Below are 15,334 nucleotides of genomic sequence, written 5' to 3'. Positions count from 1 at the left end.
TGATCATTTACACGGACGGCGCTGCCGGTTTTACGACAGTTGCACAGCCGTACGGCACCTCGACGTCTAAGTGACGTCACGCGTTTACGATTAGGTCTGATGGTTATAAAGCAAAACTCAAACAACATTAGAATGGCGAAAGTTGCGAGGAAACGACAGAGCCCCGCTTGGGATTATTTTGATTATGATTGCGTCTCGGACAAAAGCAAATGCATCGTCACGGAGACGAATCTCGTGCGGCATATTGCTCGAGGGAAAAAGCTCTCGCTCTCGCTCGCTCTCGATCTCGCTCGCTCTCGATCTCGCTCGCTCTCGATCTCGCTCGCTCTCGATCTCGCTCGCTCTCTCGCACACGCACCCACGCGCGCACTTTCAATATGGAAGGACTTCAAAGTGTTGACATATATTCTGATGTTACAAGTCTGCACTCTCCTGTTCAATTGCCAGGTTTTTATGTTATGTTTTAGGTCGCTTGATTGTTTCATCTGCATTTTCACTTTAGAAGCAGCATTAATGCACTGCACTTTTCTTGGCCTTATTGCACTTAAGTTTAAGTGGACTGTTATGTTTTACTTGGTGATCGTTAATAGATTTTTCAAATGTTACCTTTATTTGAATAAATAACACTAGCTAAACTAAAGCCAAGCATTTTCCCCAAAACCAAAACTAATAAAAACTCACAAATCTATTGTAAAAGACGAATTGAAACTAACTGAGTAAGGAATAAAGAGTCAAAACGCAATTAAAAACTCAAGTAAAATGAAAAATCCCAAACTCCAATGACCCTGGTCACCACACTGATCCCGTGCCACTGATTCCGTGGGATCGGAATGCGCTCTGATGAGTGGAATCCAATTCGAATGCATGAATGCAAATGAACGTGCATGGAATCAGATTGCGATCCAAGGTTGCGGATTGCGGCGTGCCTGCGTGCCTGCGTGCGTGCCTGCGTAGCGGGATTGTCACGCGCGTCAACCAGACGCAATCAGAGAGCAAGGCGTGGAATCAGACTTGATTGCGTCACACTAGCTTTAATCAGATTACCATGCATGCCAAGACTTGGGATCAAAACGCCGCACAAAGAATCGGCTGACGATGCCTGGAATTCCATTGGAAGACGGCGTCCAAGCGCATCAGATGACGGCGCGGGGCCGAAGGCCCGGCCGGCCGGCGCGGCGGAGGAGGCGGAGCGCGTCCCTGCGGAAGCGCTGGCCCGCCAGGACGTACATGACGGGATTGAGGCAGCAGCGGGCGTAGGCCAGGCTGCGCGTGACGTACTCCAGCAGAAGGGCGCAAAGGGGCCGCGCCATCTTGACGGACAGCACGGCGCTGTGCGGCAGCTGCGAGAGCAGGAAGAGCGCCACCAGCGCCGCCATCAGCTTCAAGCTGCGCCGGCGAGGCCTGGCCCCGCCCACGCCGCTCCCCGCCCGCAGGGCGCGAGCGATGCCCGCGTAGCACGCCGCCATCACCAGGAAAGACAGAGCGGAGACGGCGACGGCGGCGCCGTCGGCGGCCATCTTGATGCGGGGGCCGGCCAGCGTGCCGCAGTAGGCGTCGTCCCCGGAGCCGGCCACGCCGGAGAAGAGGATCTCGGGCAGACTGAGGAGCGCCGCCGCCAGCCAGACGGCCGCCGCCGCGGGCCTGGCCAACGCCGGCGGCGGCGGCGGCGGCTCCTGGCGCGGGACCACCGCCAGGTAGCGGTCCGCGGCGATGCAGGCCAGGAGCAGCAGGCCGCCGTACGTGTTGACGGCGTAGACGGCGCGCGCCACCTTGCACGCCGGCGCCGAGAAGACCCAGCCCGCGACGGTGTCGGCCGCCTGCAGCGGCAGCGTCAGCAGCAGCAGCAGGTCGGCCAGCGCCAGCTGGAACAGAAAAGCGTCCGTCGCCGAGCGTGGGCGGCGCCGGCGGCGATACGCCGCCAAAGTCGCCATCACCAGAAGGTTTCCGGCCACGCCCGACAGGAAGATGACGGCGAAGAGACACGTCTGGAAGACCTTGATGGCCCGCTCCTGCTCGCCCGCCTCGCACCAGTCGCCGTCGTGGCCGTCCTCGTCCTCGCCCTGCCGCCAGTCCTCCAGCGACCAGTTGCCGTACTCGCCAAAGTCGTACGCGTCGGAGAGATTCTCGCCGAAGCCCGCCCACATCCTGCCAATGATTCAACGCCGCCGCCGCCGCCGCTTCCCAAAGGCAGAAAATGTGCACAGCAAACAAAGCAACTCCAATGTGGACTGAACGAATTCAGCAGAGCATTGTCAGCAATTCGCAAATTGCTGCACGTGGGAAATATTTCCCCCCCCCCCAGCCGCTCTCGACTATTTGACTGCAAGTTGAAGAATGGGCCAATTGGAGCAAGTGGCCACTTGAGTGAAAAAGTCGAGTGCGGAGCGTCGAGTGTGTGGGTCTGACCTCGCGCCGAGGACGGCGCCGTCGTCGTCTTCGGTTTCGTCGACGTGCGTCAGCCAATCGGGGCGCGGCTGCCTATGGCGACCCGCGGCTTTCGCTGACCTCTGACCTCCGCATCTTGCGAAAGTTCAGCCGCCGTTCAACCTTCGGAGATGAGCCATCGAGGTCGTCGCACCCAGCGAGCGTTCCGCCGCAAAAAAAACAAAAAAAAAAAAGCCACAATGCGACTCTTGTTTTGCTGTGAACGCGCTTGTTGACTACGCGGCTGGACGGGAAGTTTTCTCAAACTCCCCAAGTCGTCTTTCAGTGTGAGGCCAACGCGACGCTTCCTGCCGCCATGACATCCTGCACTTTAGAGTGGCCAACTAGTGTGCGTGCGTGCGTGCGTGCGTGCAAAGACTTTTTGGGAGTGACTTTTGTGGACGCGTGCTCGCGTGAGGATTGCGGTTAGGGGAGGGCCCGCTGAATGCGCGTTCCAAAAACAACAAGCGCACAAAGTGAGCGCGGCCTCGATGTGGGCAAAGGGCGGCACCTCAACTTCCTGTTGCCACTCAGAGACCCCGATTGAGGCATTTCCTCCCTCGTTAAGTGGCCACAGTGTGTGAGAAGGCACACACACCAACACACAAGTACACGAACGCGCATACTCACACAAACATAGAAAGGCACACAAATGGTACAAACAGACACACCCAGACACACTCATAGCAAGACACGCACAGCAGAGGGGGCAGGGCTTGCCCCGCTGTGGCAAAGCCCCCCCCCCCCCCGACCCCCGGACTCTCCCACAGTGTCGGCAGAGCAGCTCCTGAAGTGGAGCCGATCTCTTGGCCGCGTGCTTTGCCTTTGTGCGTCGGCGTCCCGATGGCGTGGTCGCGACTGCTGCTGGGTGTCGTCACAGGTAAGTGGGCCGGAACGTCACGGGTAAGTGGGCCGCTCGGCCCGCCGCTGCTGCTCTTGCGCTGCCTTGACTTGCGCTCTTTGCAGGTTTGCTGAGCGCGCGCGCGCTGCAACCGACGCAGGTCGGGCCGACTGACAAAAGCGTCCCGGAGCAAAGTAAAATCTCGCCCTTTTGTCTCTGCCCTTTGATTGGCTGCCGATGTGCCGATGTCACACGTCTCCTTCCAGCGGCCGTCGTCAGCCTTCCCGAAGCGTCCGGCGGGCGACGCGCGCAGCAGCCTCAGGTGGGAAAGGAGACGGGGAGCCTATCGGGTGAGCGGCTGATTGCAGTCCTCGAGCAGGAAAACGTCACCGCCGAAGATGACGGTCAGTTTACGACAAAGAAAGCAAAAAAAACGGCGCAACCGAGTTTAACCGTTGCCGTGTTTTTCTGGATGTACGTGCGCGTTTGTCGAATGTGCGCAGAGAACTTTCAGGAAGTTGAGGACTTGCAGCCGCCGGGCGCGGGTTGTCAAGAGTTGGCCGAGTTGAGCGTGGCCGTTTGCGCTTCCCCGTTTGAGCAGCAGATGGCGACTTTGGAGGCGGACGCGCGCTGCGTTCTCGACAACGTCATCGGGCAAGTAGAAGAAGAGGCCGGCGGCGGCGGCGGCGGCGAGCGACCGTGTCATCAACGCGTGCCGATAAAGGCTGTGCTGGGAGCGGCCGGATTGGGATTTGCGGAGAGTGGAGCGCCACGGTTCCCGAAGAGTGTCCTTGTGGTGATCGCCCGCTGAAGGCTTTTCGCGGAACCGTCCAGGTCCACGCTCTCCAAATCTCTCTGTGGCGGCCTTGACTCGCCGGCGGCTGCCCTGGGGACTTTTCCGAGATGCGAGCCGCCGTCCGGCCCAAATTTTGCTTTGACTCGCCGGCGGCGGTCGGCCGATTATGGGAGCAGACGACAGCCAATGGCGCCAAAGCTCTCCGACGGCACATTTGCCATCTTTACGCTCCCCAAAATCTTTGAAGATCGGAAACGTCACTCGTCGGTCAACGTTATCGGCCGCTCGCTCCGCTAGGACTCCCGCGGTCGTGATTGGGGAGTCGGGAATGAGCCAACGATTCGCCGCCGTTCCCGACTCCCGCGCGATGGCCGTGGGATCCCGAGGGATGCGCTGCGGGGTGTTGATTTGCGCGGCGCCGATGACACGGCGGTGACACGGCGGTGACACGCGGTGGGTGTCGCCCGCAGGGCCTACAACCAGCTGAGCGTGTGCCTGGAGAGGCTGTCCCACTGGTGCGGCAGCTACTACCCCAACGGCGCCGTCCGCTCGGCCTTCCTGCGCGTCCACTCGGCCTTCTTCGACCGCTGCCCCCCCCGGGCGCCGGAGCGCCACCTGGAGGACGCGCCCCTCCTGCTGGTCCTGGGCCTCACGCTGGCGCCCGTGGCCCTCGTCCCGCCGCTGGTCTACGCCGTCGCCCGAAGGAGCGGCCGCAAAGTGTCAAGTGCAGAGCGATGAGGCAAAAGCGCGTTGCCGCCAGAAGCCAATAAAGAGAAAAAAAAAAAAAAAAAAAAAAAAAGGGGACACCTGACTGGTTTTTGCTCACTCTTTAATCTGGACAAAAAAGGAGATTTTCAGCGCGGATCAAGATTCATGAGTGGCTCAATGGTCAACGGTGGCTTTCGAGTCATTGTTTCGTGAGTCTTATTTTGCGTTTGTGCTCTTCAGGTCCTGGCTTTTGATTAGTTCTGTTTGGGTCTCGGTTTACAAGTTGTGGTTTTTGAATCATTTTCCATTCGTGTTTTTGGAGCGAGTGCGGTTTTTCATGAGTGATTTTTCCTTTGTGGTTGGTTTTTGCGTCATGATTTTTGAGTGGTGGTTGTTGAGTCATTTTTGATTTGCGGTATTTGACTCATTATTTTCGAGTGGTTTTAAGCAGTGGTATTTGAATGACTTTTTTTTTGATTTGGGATCTCCGAATGTTTTGACTGTTAGAATTGTGGCATTTTTGAATCCTGTTTTTTTTTTTTTTGGGGGGGGGGTGTTCATTTTTGCCTGTTGGTTTGAGAGCTGCCTTTGTTCTAATGCTACTTTTGGAAGACTAGCTGATTCGGAGTCGTAGTCTCTGAGTCGTCATTTTTGATTGGTGATGATTGTTTTCGCGGTAGCCGTTGCCTTTGAACGCGGCGAGGCTTTCGGCCGGTGATATTTGCATTGCGCTCTTTCCGCGGTGGTTTTGGAGCGATTCTTCGGATGCCATTTTCCAATGTTTTATTCCGTGGAATGTTTTATTCATTGACACGGCATGATGATTTGCGCCTGGCTTTCATGCGGACAAAATGAGCCGGCGGGTCATTGTCGGGGCGGAGTCTTTCACGCAACGGCGCCCTGTCCCTCGGACGTCTGCGACGTGGACCTGCTGAACTTGGAGGCCGAGGGGCGCTCCTGTCGGGCCTTCCTGCAAAGAAGCGCTTTGGCGTTTTGGCGGAACTTCGCCCCCACGAAGGCGTAGAGCAGCGGGTTGATGCCGCTGTGCAGCAGCGCCAGGCCGTTGGTGAGGACCAGCGCCGCGCTGACCGAACGCCGCGCCCCGCAGTCGAAGGGGACCAGGTCGGCCCTCATGAGCGTGTCGGCCATCATGGCCAGGTGGTACGGCGTCCAGCACAGCAGGAAGGCCACCACCACGGCCGTGATGACCCGCATGGCGCGGTGCTTGTGGAAGCCGCGCGTGCGCAGCAGCCGCGCCACCGTCACGCCGTAGCAGGCCAGCATGACGGCCAGCGGCAGCAGGAAGCCCAAAAGGTGGCGCAGGGCGCGCGTGGCCACCCTCCACACGGGGGCGCTGCCCACGTCGAAGCTCTCGGCGCACGCGGTCCTGTCCGAGTCGGGGTCGTGGCGCGCCGCGTCGTTGAAGAGCGCCGGCAGCGCCAGGGCGGCGCCCAGGGCCCACACGCCGCCGCACACCAGCCGGCTGCAGCGCCGGCGCGGCCGCCCCGGCGCCCGGTTGGCGCGCACGATGACCAGGTAGCGGTCGACGCTGATGCACGCCAGGAACAGCACGCTGGTGTAGAAGTTGGCCTCGAAGATCAGGCTGAGCGCCTTGCACATGCCGTCGCCGAAGATCCAGCCGTGGGTCAGCGCCGCCGCCCAGAAGGGGACGGTCAGCGCCATCAGCCCGTCCGCCGCCGTCAGGTGGAACAGGTACACGTCGGACGGCGTCAGCGAGCGCCGGCCCCGCGCGATCACCAGCGCCACCAGCGCGTTCCCGGGGACGGCCAGCAGGAAGATGGCGGCCAGGAGCGCGCTGAGCGCCGCCGCCGCCGCCCGGCCCAGCGGACGCACTTCGCACGACAGCGTGTCGGGGTCCGGCACGAACACCGACAGGTTGGGCCGGGGGCCGTGCGACTCGTTCAGCACGTCCGAGTAATCGCCGTAATCGAAGTCCACGATGATGGACATGGCTGCGGGGGGGGGGGGGGGGGGGGGCGCACGGCAAGGTGGTTACCCGGGGCCCGCCTTGACTCGAGGCCCACATTTGGCATGCGAAAAAAAATCAATTGGCAATATTTTGGCTGCCAATTCACAACAAATCATTTTTGGAACAATTAAGGCACACCGGTTGGCCATTAGGCCTAACGGGAAGTTGACGGTGGACAGGAAGCAGATTTACGGCCGGCAGAAAGCAACGACTCACCTGCCGATGGATGGGGCGCCTCCAGATGAAGACCAAAGAGGAGCAGGACGGTTGGATGCACCGAAGGTCTTGCGCCGCCTTGGCCAATTTCCCCTTGCGACGCTGCGCGGCGCGGCGCTTCCTCCTTGACGACACGCCCACTTCCTGTCATGTGGCCACCTGAGTGCGTTTCCACGGTGATCGCGCGCCTTGGGAGTCAATTGCCACTCCAGGAAGCTGCATTTGTCCTCCTTCAAGGCAGCGGCTGCCGCCCAAACTCGGCTTGCCTTTTCCTTCTCTTTTTGGTCGGATGCAAAAGATTCCCTATTGAAATATTGCAAATAATCCACGAAACACAAATGTTACATATGAAACTTGAAGCTATGCATACATATTTTAACAACTGTATTTCACATTTCAGTAGAATATATTTGTATGGAAGGGTGAACTTTTTCCAAATCATTCTAGTTTCACTTGGTGCGCTGGTGTCCAAACGACATATTTTCTTTCAGTGGCTTCCAATAATATTAAATCAACCCCCCCAAAAAAAACAAAAAACAAGTCATAGAACACCTGGCTCTCCAGTTCCAAATCATACATTTCTTTTCGTTTGCCGAGATAAATGTGGAAGTAAGAAAGATGCGCGCCTTACATTCCTCCAGTTGAAGGCGAACAAGGCAGGGGTTCTTTGTTTCTTTGAGACATTGTCAACAATAAAAATACAAAAGAAGCAATTAGGAACCATTTCGAACCAATTAGGTGGAGTCAGTATTTAGTTGGGCCACCTGGTGGCGCAGTCCGCTTGCTGGCCAGTCGCCCTTGACGTCGCCGGTCTCGCGCATTTCCGAGCTGCTCCTGAACGCATCACTCAGCGGATGTCGGCACTTCCACGATGACGCAGAGTCGAGCTGCGTAATTGGTTGCGCATTGGGTCATGCGGACGTTTTGGGACAAATGCGGTGCGGGCGTGAAGCCGTCACGGGATGGTGTTGGCCGGTGCGACGTCTGCCCAGCACGCGTGTTTGGAACACGCGCGCCTCGGCTACCAAGTGTGCACTCTTTGCCGATGCAAAGTTGCAAAATCAAGTCAGCGTTTGTTTGTTTGAATTATGTCTGCGCTGCATGATTGACGTCGGGCCTTTTCCCCGTCACGCCACGTGCGCAAGTCAAGAAAGTGGAACTGGGCAGACTGGGAGCTGGAGCGATTTCTGCCGGGGCTCGAGCACCCCCTAGCGGCAGCGCAGCGCAGCGCAGCGCAGCGCAGCGCATGCTCTCATCTCATGCGCTCATCGAATTGGCCATCAAGGGTGGCTTTGCTGGGCCTCAGAGCGTTCCAAATCGGGTACCCACTTTGAAGTTTGGGGGTGGCTGCCCATAGGGTTTGAAAATAGGCACACAGAAAAAAAAGATTTTTATTTTTAGTCCAATCTCCATGTTTTGCTTCCAACTCAAAGATCATTTGTTGCTTTCATGGAAGAGGACAGAAAGCGTTGACATTTGGCTGAAAAGCATGCGGCCCACCTTTGGGGCTGGCGAGTTCAAGACCTGAACACCTGAAGACCTGAACACCTGAAGACCTGAACACCTGAACACCTGCCCGCGTCCTTCAAGGCAAGAGTCTCACCAGTCTCACCAGTCTCACCAGTCCCACCAGTCTCACCAGTCTCACGAGTCGGCGGGCTGCAACGGCAACTTTTTCACAAGCTCTTTTCCCGTCCCAGCCTAAAACCTTTTGCTCTCTCTTCGTGTATCTCTGTCCGTTGTCTTTGGCTCCGCCCTCTCCCTTCCAGCTTGCAGAAAAGGAGCTCTCAATGGAGTTAGCCAAGTGTTAGCCACAAACTAGAGATTGACCTCCATATGTTTATGTTTGATTTTTTTCCCTGCGTTGACAAAAAGAATTGATTTGATTGAAAGGCCTTGACGCGGATATATTTGTCCAACAACTTTTCTCATTTGTAACCTTCATTCTTTCAATTTGTCTTTTTTTTTACGACAATAGACATGGCTTCCCAAGTTGAATGACATTTGAAATCAGAAGTACTTCCCTGGAGTTTGCCCAGGATTCCGTTGCTCTCTCGTCGGCCGTCAGCTGTTTCATTTTTTCGGCGAGCGAAGGAAGAGGCCGGCGCGTCAGAATGCCCAATGTCGGCACTATAGGGAAATAATCATCGCTAAGCAATAATCGATCCCGCCCGACGACAAATTTGGAGCGGATGGCCACAAACGAGCACTCGCCGCATTTGTCCGGTGGCCACGATGACGTTTCGACTTTGAGCGCTTGGCTCTACAAAGGCCTCCGGCCCCCGGCCCCCGGCCCCCGGCCCCCGGCCCCCGGCCCCTGGCCCCCGGTCAGGTAGTGGCGCGTACTCGCTCGCGTGTTTCTCGCGCTGGTTGCGTGCTTGAGGCCGACGCCTGAGCGTGCAGCAAAAACCAGACGCACCGACAACTCGTTTTGTTTTTTAATTGACTTTGTGGCCGGCGCGGCGCGGCGCGGCGCAAGTGCTCAGGGGTGGAAGTGCAAGTCCCACAGCTCCACCTTCATGATGGCCTTGCCCAAGGGCGACATGGTGACCTTGACGTCCATCTTGCCGCTCTCGTAGGTCAGGCCATTGCCGTTGGCCTCCTGGCGCACGAAGCCCACCTGCTCCTTGTTGTTGTACATTTGCTCGTAGAGCTTCTTGTCGGTTTCGCGCCCCATGGGGAAGATGCCCACGGCCACCCAGTTCTTGTAGAAGGTGAAGTCGTAGGGCACGGAGAACATGATGGCCAGCTTGGCGGCGGCCGTCCTGCCCTCGTAGATTTCGTAGGTCAGCACGCCCACCGCGCCCGAGGCGGCGGCGTCCGTCTTGTTGAAGTTGCAGACTTCGGTGCGCAGGGGCCGCACGGTGGGCTGCGGCGGGCTGTGGCAGTCGCCGCTCTCCAGGTGCACCCTGGGAAAGCAAGACACTGACGCTCGCATCGAGACGCGCCGCCGGTGGACCTCGATACTTCCTAAGACGCCTTACTTGGGGTGCTTGAGGACGAAGCCGCTGGTCAGATTGGTGATCTCGATGGTGACGTTCCTGCGGCTCTTCTGGCTGGCCGCCAAAGCCTCGGCGGTCTCCATGGATGGACGGCGATGGGAACCTCTGAATGAGACCGGGGCAAAAAAAGGTCACTTCCAAGGAATTTGTCCAAGGACGCCGACGGTCAAAGACGTGACCCCCCCAAGTCGGCAAAGTCTTCCCGCGATCAGTCTTCCAGTGATCGCCGGTGCCGTACTCGCGCGACTGTGACGCTGGCGCGCGTGATGCCGATCGTCTCGGAACCGTTCCGAAGTGAGCGGAAGCGGCACATGTCACGCCGCGTCGGCCGCGCGATCGCGCTCGAGGACTTTGTGCCGAGCGCTGTGCAATTTTGATCAAGGACGGAAGGAATTGGGGCGCTCGCGCTGTCCTAGCGCAGTGTGCGACATTGGCAAAGAAAGAAGAAACATTGCCTTGCGACTTGGTTAGGCAGTTGGCGTCCACGACCTGGAGGTGGGACGGTTTGCGTGCTGCCGGGATGAGCCGCAGTGGCTTTTACCCCAGTGCTTTCCAAACGCCTTTCATGGGACCTGCCAGAGTGACCCCGTCGTTGGGATCGCCCGTCTACCGAGTGGCGCCGAGCGGCCTTTGAAAATAAGCGCGTCCAGCCGAAAAGTTGCCTTTGGAGCCGTCTGCTTCGTCGAGTGGACCGCCTTCTCCTTCAAAGTGGCCCGCGAGGCACTCGCCGCAACCGGAGCCGCAACCGGAGCCGCGCCCAGGCAACGTTTGGCTGGCGTTGGGCGGCCAGAATCCTCGTCCCACCCAAATCATCACTTTCCAGGAGAGAGCAGCCGCTTTTCAACGCGCGACATTGTCCAAAGGACTGACGGATTGGGGACCCAATCCCAACTCGATCCAACCGGGACTTTTGCCACGCCCACAATGACGCAATCGGATGGAGGAGGACCCACCCGAGGTGGTGCGAGTGGAATTGTCGCGATGGCCCCACCCGCAAATCTGGAAGCGGTGACAAAGGGGAAGACGACGCCTCTTCTCAACCGCTTCAACCTGTTTTACCAAAAGCGCAACTTGGCCGCGCCATGCGTCAGAAAAAAAGCCGAGAAAATGCAAAATGGCCGCTGAGTCCAAAAAAAGTTCTGCGTCGAAACCGAGACGCCATCCGCCACCTCGACCGGTCCTTTGGGCTCAAAAAAGTCGCCGACGCTTGCACAAAGTCACCCGGACGGCAAGAAAGCTACCGGAGCCTTTTAGTTTGGAGCTGACAAAGCTCAACTTGGCTCGACCTTTCGGCGAGTGGGAAGGCTCAAGACAAGTGGGGACGTCAGGCCTGACGCAAAAGTGTGAGTGCGTGTGCGCGCGTGTGTGCTGTCCGCTTACCTGGAAGGACGACGACACAGGCGCTGGCTGGCTTGGCAACTGCCGAGCAGATTGTGGCCACCGCCGCTGCTTTCTCCGCCGCCGACAGGGCCGCCTTTGACGCCGCCCACCGGCGGGGCGCGGTCAGGCCAAACGTCGCCTCGCACGCACGCACGCACGCACGCACGCACGCAGACGGGTTTTTGTTTGTGGCGCATTTGTCAACGGGCGAGCCGGTCGGTGCGCAACTGGACCGGTTGGGGGACGTTCTTGCACCGGAGTCGGCCGGGCCCGCCTCGCCTCGCCTCGCCCGCCCCGCCGAGGGGCGCGTCCTCGTCGGATGGCATTCCATCGCGCCGAGTCTGTTCGTTTGGCCAACTTGTTGTGTTCAAGGCATTGTTGGGTGTGTTTTTGTCTTGGGGGGCGAGTGAGTCAGCCCGTGTCGCCTCGCCTCGCCCGCCCCGCCGAGGGGCGCGTCCTCGTCGGATGGCATTCCATCGCGCCGAGTCTGTTCGTCTGGCCAACTTGTTGTGTTCAAGGCATTGTTGGGTGTGTTTTTGTCTTGGGGGGCGAGTGAGTCAGCCCGTGACGAAATGCGGCCGAAACGGCCCGCCCGAGGGAGGCGGCAAAAACACGAGGGGCCCGCAGGGGCACGGGTGGCCGGCGGAGGACGGGCTGATGGCGCCGAGCGGTTGGCCGGCCAGCCGACGGCGCCCGTCAGCGGGAAAAGCAGAATTGAGGGCCAGGGGCAAATCAGCGGAGCTGGGTAGAAATTGTCTGCCAAAAATTGTACTCAAGTAAAAGTACTGTTACTTCAGAATAATGTGACTCAAGTAGAAGTCAAAAGTAGTCATCCAAATAATTACTTGAGTAAAAGTCAAAAAGTACTTGGTGAAATAACTACTCAAGTACCGAGTAACTGTAGCGTCTCATTACTTTTGTATTTTTTTAAAAACAACCATTCAATCAGACGAAAATACAAAATAATCATCTTCAGGCAAATTGAGGTCAATTAGTAGCGCAAGTAGCACAAAATATCAGCCCATGTACTTTTTTTTTTTAACAGGCTCCGCAGGGAGAACAACAAAGTAGCCCCTGAACTCGTATAAACTGTGCGTGTGCGTGTGCGCGTGTGTGTGGGCGTGGGTGCGTGTGTGCGTGTGTGTGAGTGTTTCAGTCCGTGTGTATGTGACAAAACATGGAAAAACAAACATTTTTCCCTCCTCTTCTGTGTCTGCGTAGTCGGCATTGCTGCGTGACATTTTCGATCCGTTTCATCCGCAAACAACTTTCCCGCAGCTGAAGTGGAATACGATCACGTGACGAGACTGCCGTACGGCTACGTTTGATTGATGAAACACAGTCACATGGTAGAGCCTGGCGCAGGTCTCTGACAAAGTAAATGCGCCTTTCTCTGAGACAGAGAGAGAGAGAAACACGTACGTAGGTACGTGCAGGGGATTTAAGTCACGGGTTCAATGTAGCCTCATGTAGCGAAGTAAGAGCACACTTTCTTCTTCGCCAATCTACTCAAGTAAAACGTATAGTGATTTGAAAACGACTCCATTTCCCCGATCTTAGTCAAGGAAATGCAGCGGAGTAAATGTAACTCGTTACTACCCTGCACCTGCGCGACTCGGCAAGCGTGGACTGAGCTCCCCGTGAGCACTTTGTGTGTTGAAGGAAGCTCGATTGCCTGCTTGGAGTGTGTCGGGCGCAACGTTTAGTTCACGCCTTCTTCATTGCACGTGTTGCGTGGTGCGGTTTATTTTCAGTGCCTTTGTTTCATGTGATGACGGCGCGTTTATTGCATGTTCGCTTTTGGCGTGTTTCAAATGTTCAACTTGCACCGATGGCGTGCTTTTAATCCGTGTAGTTTTGATGCAAGTTTCATGAATGTCGATGACATGTTGAATGCACGTTTCTTGTGGGCGTCGTCTTGAAGTGCACGTCAAGTGCAGGCTTTGCGCGTTCAAAGCATGTTTGGTGGGCGTTTGATGGGTGCTCAGTGTATGTTTCGTTTAGTCTGCTCCGTGTATTGTTCGCGGTGTGTTGAACGCGTGTGTCGTCTTGTGTCTGTCATGCATTTCGACCGCATGTTTAGTGTTTTGTCTCAAATGCGTTGAGTGCGTGTTGGGAGCCGCGTGCTGTGCGTTCAATGTGTGTTTATTGCGTGCGTGGTCTGTGTGTGATTTTATCCACGCTTGATGTCTGTTGAGCACTTGCTTGTTTTGTGCCGATTGCATCGTTGGGAGGTTTTGACAATGAACTACTGGCCGCTTCCGAAAGCAGGGCAACGGTGAGGCGCAAAGAAGAGAAGAGGCCGAGTGTTTGTTTGTTTGTTTGTCCGCTAGTAGCGGCTTTTATTCGGGCGTGGCGCCTGGGGGCGTCAGGCGCCCTTGTCGTGGATCTCCAGCTTGATGATGGCGTGGCCTTCGTCGGACATGCAGGCGGCCAATTCCACCTCGCGGCCCGCGTGCTCCACGCCCGAGCCGTCGGCCTTGTGGCGCACGAAGCTTCCGTCTTCCTTGCCCTCGTACATGAGCTTGTAGAGCTTTTCGTCGGTGGGCGTGGTCTTGGGGAAGATGCCGACGCCCAGCCAGTTCTTGTAGAAGGTGTAGTCGAAGGGCACGGAGAACATGACGGCGATGATCTCGTTGCAGTACTTCTTGTGCATGTGGAAGAGCTCGTAGGTGAGCACGCCCACGGCGCCCGTGGGCGTGTTGTCGTCTTTGGTGAAGGAGCAGACCTCGCCGCGCCCCACGCGCACGGTGGGCTGCGGCGGGCTGTAGGGGAAGCCGTTCTCCAAGTGCACCCTGCGCCGCAAAACAAAACAAAAGCCGCGAGCCACGTCAGCGGCGGCGGCGGCCGGAGCAGAGCGAGCGCTCGCCTGGCTGCCTGCCTGCCTTCCTGCCCGCCTGCCCGCCCGCCCGCCCGCCTGCCTGCCCGCCCGCCTGCCTGCCTGCCTACCTGCCTGCCTGCCTGCCCCCCCATTCTCCATTGCCCCCACCCCAAACTCGGTCCGACTCAGGCAGCACAAAGAGAGCCCGCTGCTGATTTTCAAATGTGTCCGTGGCTAAGCAAATCCCTCCAAAACGTTTGCCAACCACTCCCTGCCTTATAGGTCTTTCCACGCGTGACTTGTATGACCTAGACTTCAAGAGTGTTTGTTGAGGCTGAGCGTCCATCTGGACCGGGACACTGTCCCTGTCCTAAGCCATGAATCGCCCGCAGCGCTATCCATCCATCAACCGGTCTCACCGTCTGGATCTGCCAATCGGCTCTCTGGCAAGCTTCTTGCTTTGCCTGCTTCACTGACGCCTCGCGTCTCTCTCCCCTGCCTTTTGCTTTTCGGGACTAATTGCTTACGCCTACGCGATCCCTGCCGTCCGCCGCCTCGCTTTGATGGCAAAACCTCCGAGAAGAAGGAAAGGAAAGGAAAGGAGGGGGGGCAGGAGAAGAGGGAAAAAGAAGACGAGGATTGCACACGGCGCCGGCGCTTACTTGGGGCTGTCCAGGCAGAACATCGAGGTGAGGTTCAGCACCTCGATGGTGCAGTTGCGGTTGGTGGGCAGGTGGAAGGCGTGCGACTCGGCCGTCTCGGGCATGATGGCCTAAAATCATCGTCACGGTCATCACGTCGCTCATTGTCATCGCTAATCGAACGTTTACTCACTTTGATCGCGCTCACGCGACGACAGCGACTGGCAAAGGCGATTGGAGTCCCCCGCGCACGCACGACTGCGGTCCGCGTCTGCCGGAGCCGCCCGCCGTTCCGCGGCGAGACGACACGGAGGACACGCCCTCGGACACGCCCTCGGACACGCCCTCGGCCGACCAGGAAAGAAAAGGCGCCAAACTTCCCAGACGGGTTCATACGCAATGGCGCGCACACGCAGAGATCCAACCGGTTGGGTCAGGGCGCATATCCAAGTCCACGTCCTCACGTCCAAGTTAGACACGGTACACAGTTGCGCCGCCCCCCCAAAAAACACAAA

General features: G+C 57.6%; 5 protein-coding genes across 7 annotated transcripts; 1 reads left to right on the top strand and 4 right to left on the bottom strand.

Annotated features, from left to right (window-relative positions):
- Positions 1 to 1,011: 1,011 nt before the first annotated feature.
- ccr10 (chemokine (C-C motif) receptor 10) lies at positions 1,012 to 4,853 on the bottom strand. The gene is made up of 2 exons (XM_086016090.1): positions 2,407 to 4,853; positions 1,012 to 2,177 (listed from the first exon to the last, which is right to left on the bottom strand). The coding sequence occupies exon 2, from the start codon at positions 2,142 to 2,144 to the stop codon at positions 1,134 to 1,136; it is 1,011 nt and encodes a 336-aa protein (XP_085872216.1). The 5' UTR covers positions 2,145 to 2,177; positions 2,407 to 4,853; the 3' UTR covers positions 1,012 to 1,133.
- Positions 1,648 to 4,859, top strand: LOC147128682 (receptor activity-modifying protein 1-like). Of its 3 annotated transcripts, XM_086016093.1 has the most exons (5): positions 1,664 to 3,304; positions 3,391 to 3,459; positions 3,532 to 3,669; positions 3,769 to 3,919; positions 4,532 to 4,858. In XM_086016093.1, exons 1-5 carry the CDS (start codon positions 3,268 to 3,270, stop codon positions 4,797 to 4,799), a joined length of 663 nt encoding a protein of 220 aa, XP_085872219.1. In that variant the 5' UTR covers positions 1,664 to 3,267; the 3' UTR covers positions 4,800 to 4,858. The 3 variants fall into 3 exon arrangements, with proteins under 3 accessions (XP_085872218.1, XP_085872220.1, XP_085872219.1); XM_086016092.1 differs by having other exon boundaries at positions 1,648 to 3,304; positions 3,391 to 3,669; positions 4,532 to 4,859; XM_086016094.1 differs by lacking the exon at positions 3,391 to 3,459 and having other exon boundaries at positions 1,657 to 3,304.
- A 681-nt stretch (positions 4,860 to 5,540) lies between these two features.
- LOC147128681 (C-X-C chemokine receptor type 1-like) lies at positions 5,541 to 9,271 on the bottom strand. The gene is made up of 4 exons (XM_086016089.1): positions 7,740 to 9,271; positions 7,607 to 7,648; positions 6,976 to 7,278; positions 5,541 to 6,742 (listed from the first exon to the last, which is right to left on the bottom strand). Exons 3-4 carry the CDS (start codon positions 7,124 to 7,126, stop codon positions 5,655 to 5,657), a joined length of 1,239 nt encoding a protein of 412 aa, XP_085872215.1. The 5' UTR covers positions 7,127 to 7,278; positions 7,607 to 7,648; positions 7,740 to 9,271; the 3' UTR covers positions 5,541 to 5,654.
- Positions 9,272 to 9,399: 128 nt separating this feature from the next.
- LOC147128680 (DELTA-sagatoxin-Srs1a-like) lies at positions 9,400 to 11,527 on the bottom strand. The gene is made up of 3 exons (XM_086016091.1): positions 11,358 to 11,527; positions 9,960 to 10,082; positions 9,400 to 9,884 (listed from the first exon to the last, which is right to left on the bottom strand). Exons 2-3 carry the CDS (start codon positions 10,058 to 10,060, stop codon positions 9,458 to 9,460), a joined length of 528 nt encoding a protein of 175 aa, XP_085872217.1. The 5' UTR covers positions 10,061 to 10,082; positions 11,358 to 11,527; the 3' UTR covers positions 9,400 to 9,457.
- A 2,139-nt stretch (positions 11,528 to 13,666) lies between these two features.
- On the bottom strand, positions 13,667 to 15,178 carry LOC147128679 (DELTA-stichotoxin-Hmg2b-like). Its single transcript, XM_086015659.1, has 3 exons — positions 15,013 to 15,178; positions 14,841 to 14,950; positions 13,667 to 14,152 (listed from the first exon to the last, which is right to left on the bottom strand). Exons 2-3 carry the CDS (start codon positions 14,942 to 14,944, stop codon positions 13,726 to 13,728), a joined length of 531 nt encoding a protein of 176 aa, XP_085871785.1. The 5' UTR covers positions 14,945 to 14,950; positions 15,013 to 15,178; the 3' UTR covers positions 13,667 to 13,725.
- Positions 15,179 to 15,334: the final 156 nt, after the last annotated feature.

Source organism: Filicampus tigris, chromosome 19 (assembly GCF_054856515.1).
Source record: "Filicampus tigris isolate MCC_2025a chromosome 19, RoL_Ftig_1.0, whole genome shotgun sequence".
In the NCBI taxonomy this organism is placed as follows: domain Eukaryota; kingdom Metazoa; phylum Chordata; class Actinopteri; order Syngnathiformes; family Syngnathidae; genus Filicampus; species Filicampus tigris.
The sequence above is the reverse complement of the archived record's forward strand: the minus strand, read 5'-3'. Positions and strand labels throughout refer to the sequence as shown.

What these genes read in the sequence shown, in the direction of transcription:
- ccr10 (XM_086016090.1), bottom strand. Translation starts at nt 2,144, where the DNA reads ATGTGGGCGGGCTTCGGCGAGAATCTCTCCGACGCGTACGACTTTGGC.
- LOC147128682 (XM_086016092.1), top strand. Translation starts at nt 3,268, where the DNA reads ATGGCGTGGTCGCGACTGCTGCTGGGTGTCGTCACAG. An exon ending in GCTGCTGGGTGTCGTCACAG is followed by an intron (nt 3,305 to 3,390) that starts GTAAGTGGGCCG and finishes CGCTCTTTGCAG; the next exon opens with GTTTGCTGAGCGCGCGCGCG. An exon ending in CGTCACCGCCGAAGATGACG is followed by an intron (nt 3,670 to 3,768) that starts GTCAGTTTACGA and finishes GAATGTGCGCAG; the next exon opens with AGAACTTTCAGGAAGTTGAG.
- LOC147128681 (XM_086016089.1), bottom strand. Translation starts at nt 7,126, where the DNA reads ATGACAGGAAGTGGGCGTGTCGTCAAGGAGGAAGCGCCGCGCCGCGCA. An exon ending in GGCGCCCCATCCATCGGCAG is followed by an intron (nt 6,743 to 6,975) that starts GTGAGTCGTTGC and finishes CCCCCCCCGCAG; the next exon opens with CCATGTCCATCATCGTGGAC.
- LOC147128680 (XM_086016091.1), bottom strand. Translation starts at nt 10,060, where the DNA reads ATGGAGACCGCCGAGGCTTTGGCGGCCAGCCAGAAGAGCCGCAGGAAC. An exon ending in TTCGTCCTCAAGCACCCCAA is followed by an intron (nt 9,885 to 9,959) that starts GTAAGGCGTCTT and finishes TTGCTTTCCCAG; the next exon opens with GGTGCACCTGGAGAGCGGCG.
- LOC147128679 (XM_086015659.1), bottom strand. Translation starts at nt 14,944, where the DNA reads ATGCCCGAGACGGCCGAGTCGCACGCCTTCCACCTGCCCACCAACCGC. An exon ending in TTCTGCCTGGACAGCCCCAA is followed by an intron (nt 14,153 to 14,840) that starts GTAAGCGCCGGC and finishes TTTGCGGCGCAG; the next exon opens with GGTGCACTTGGAGAACGGCT.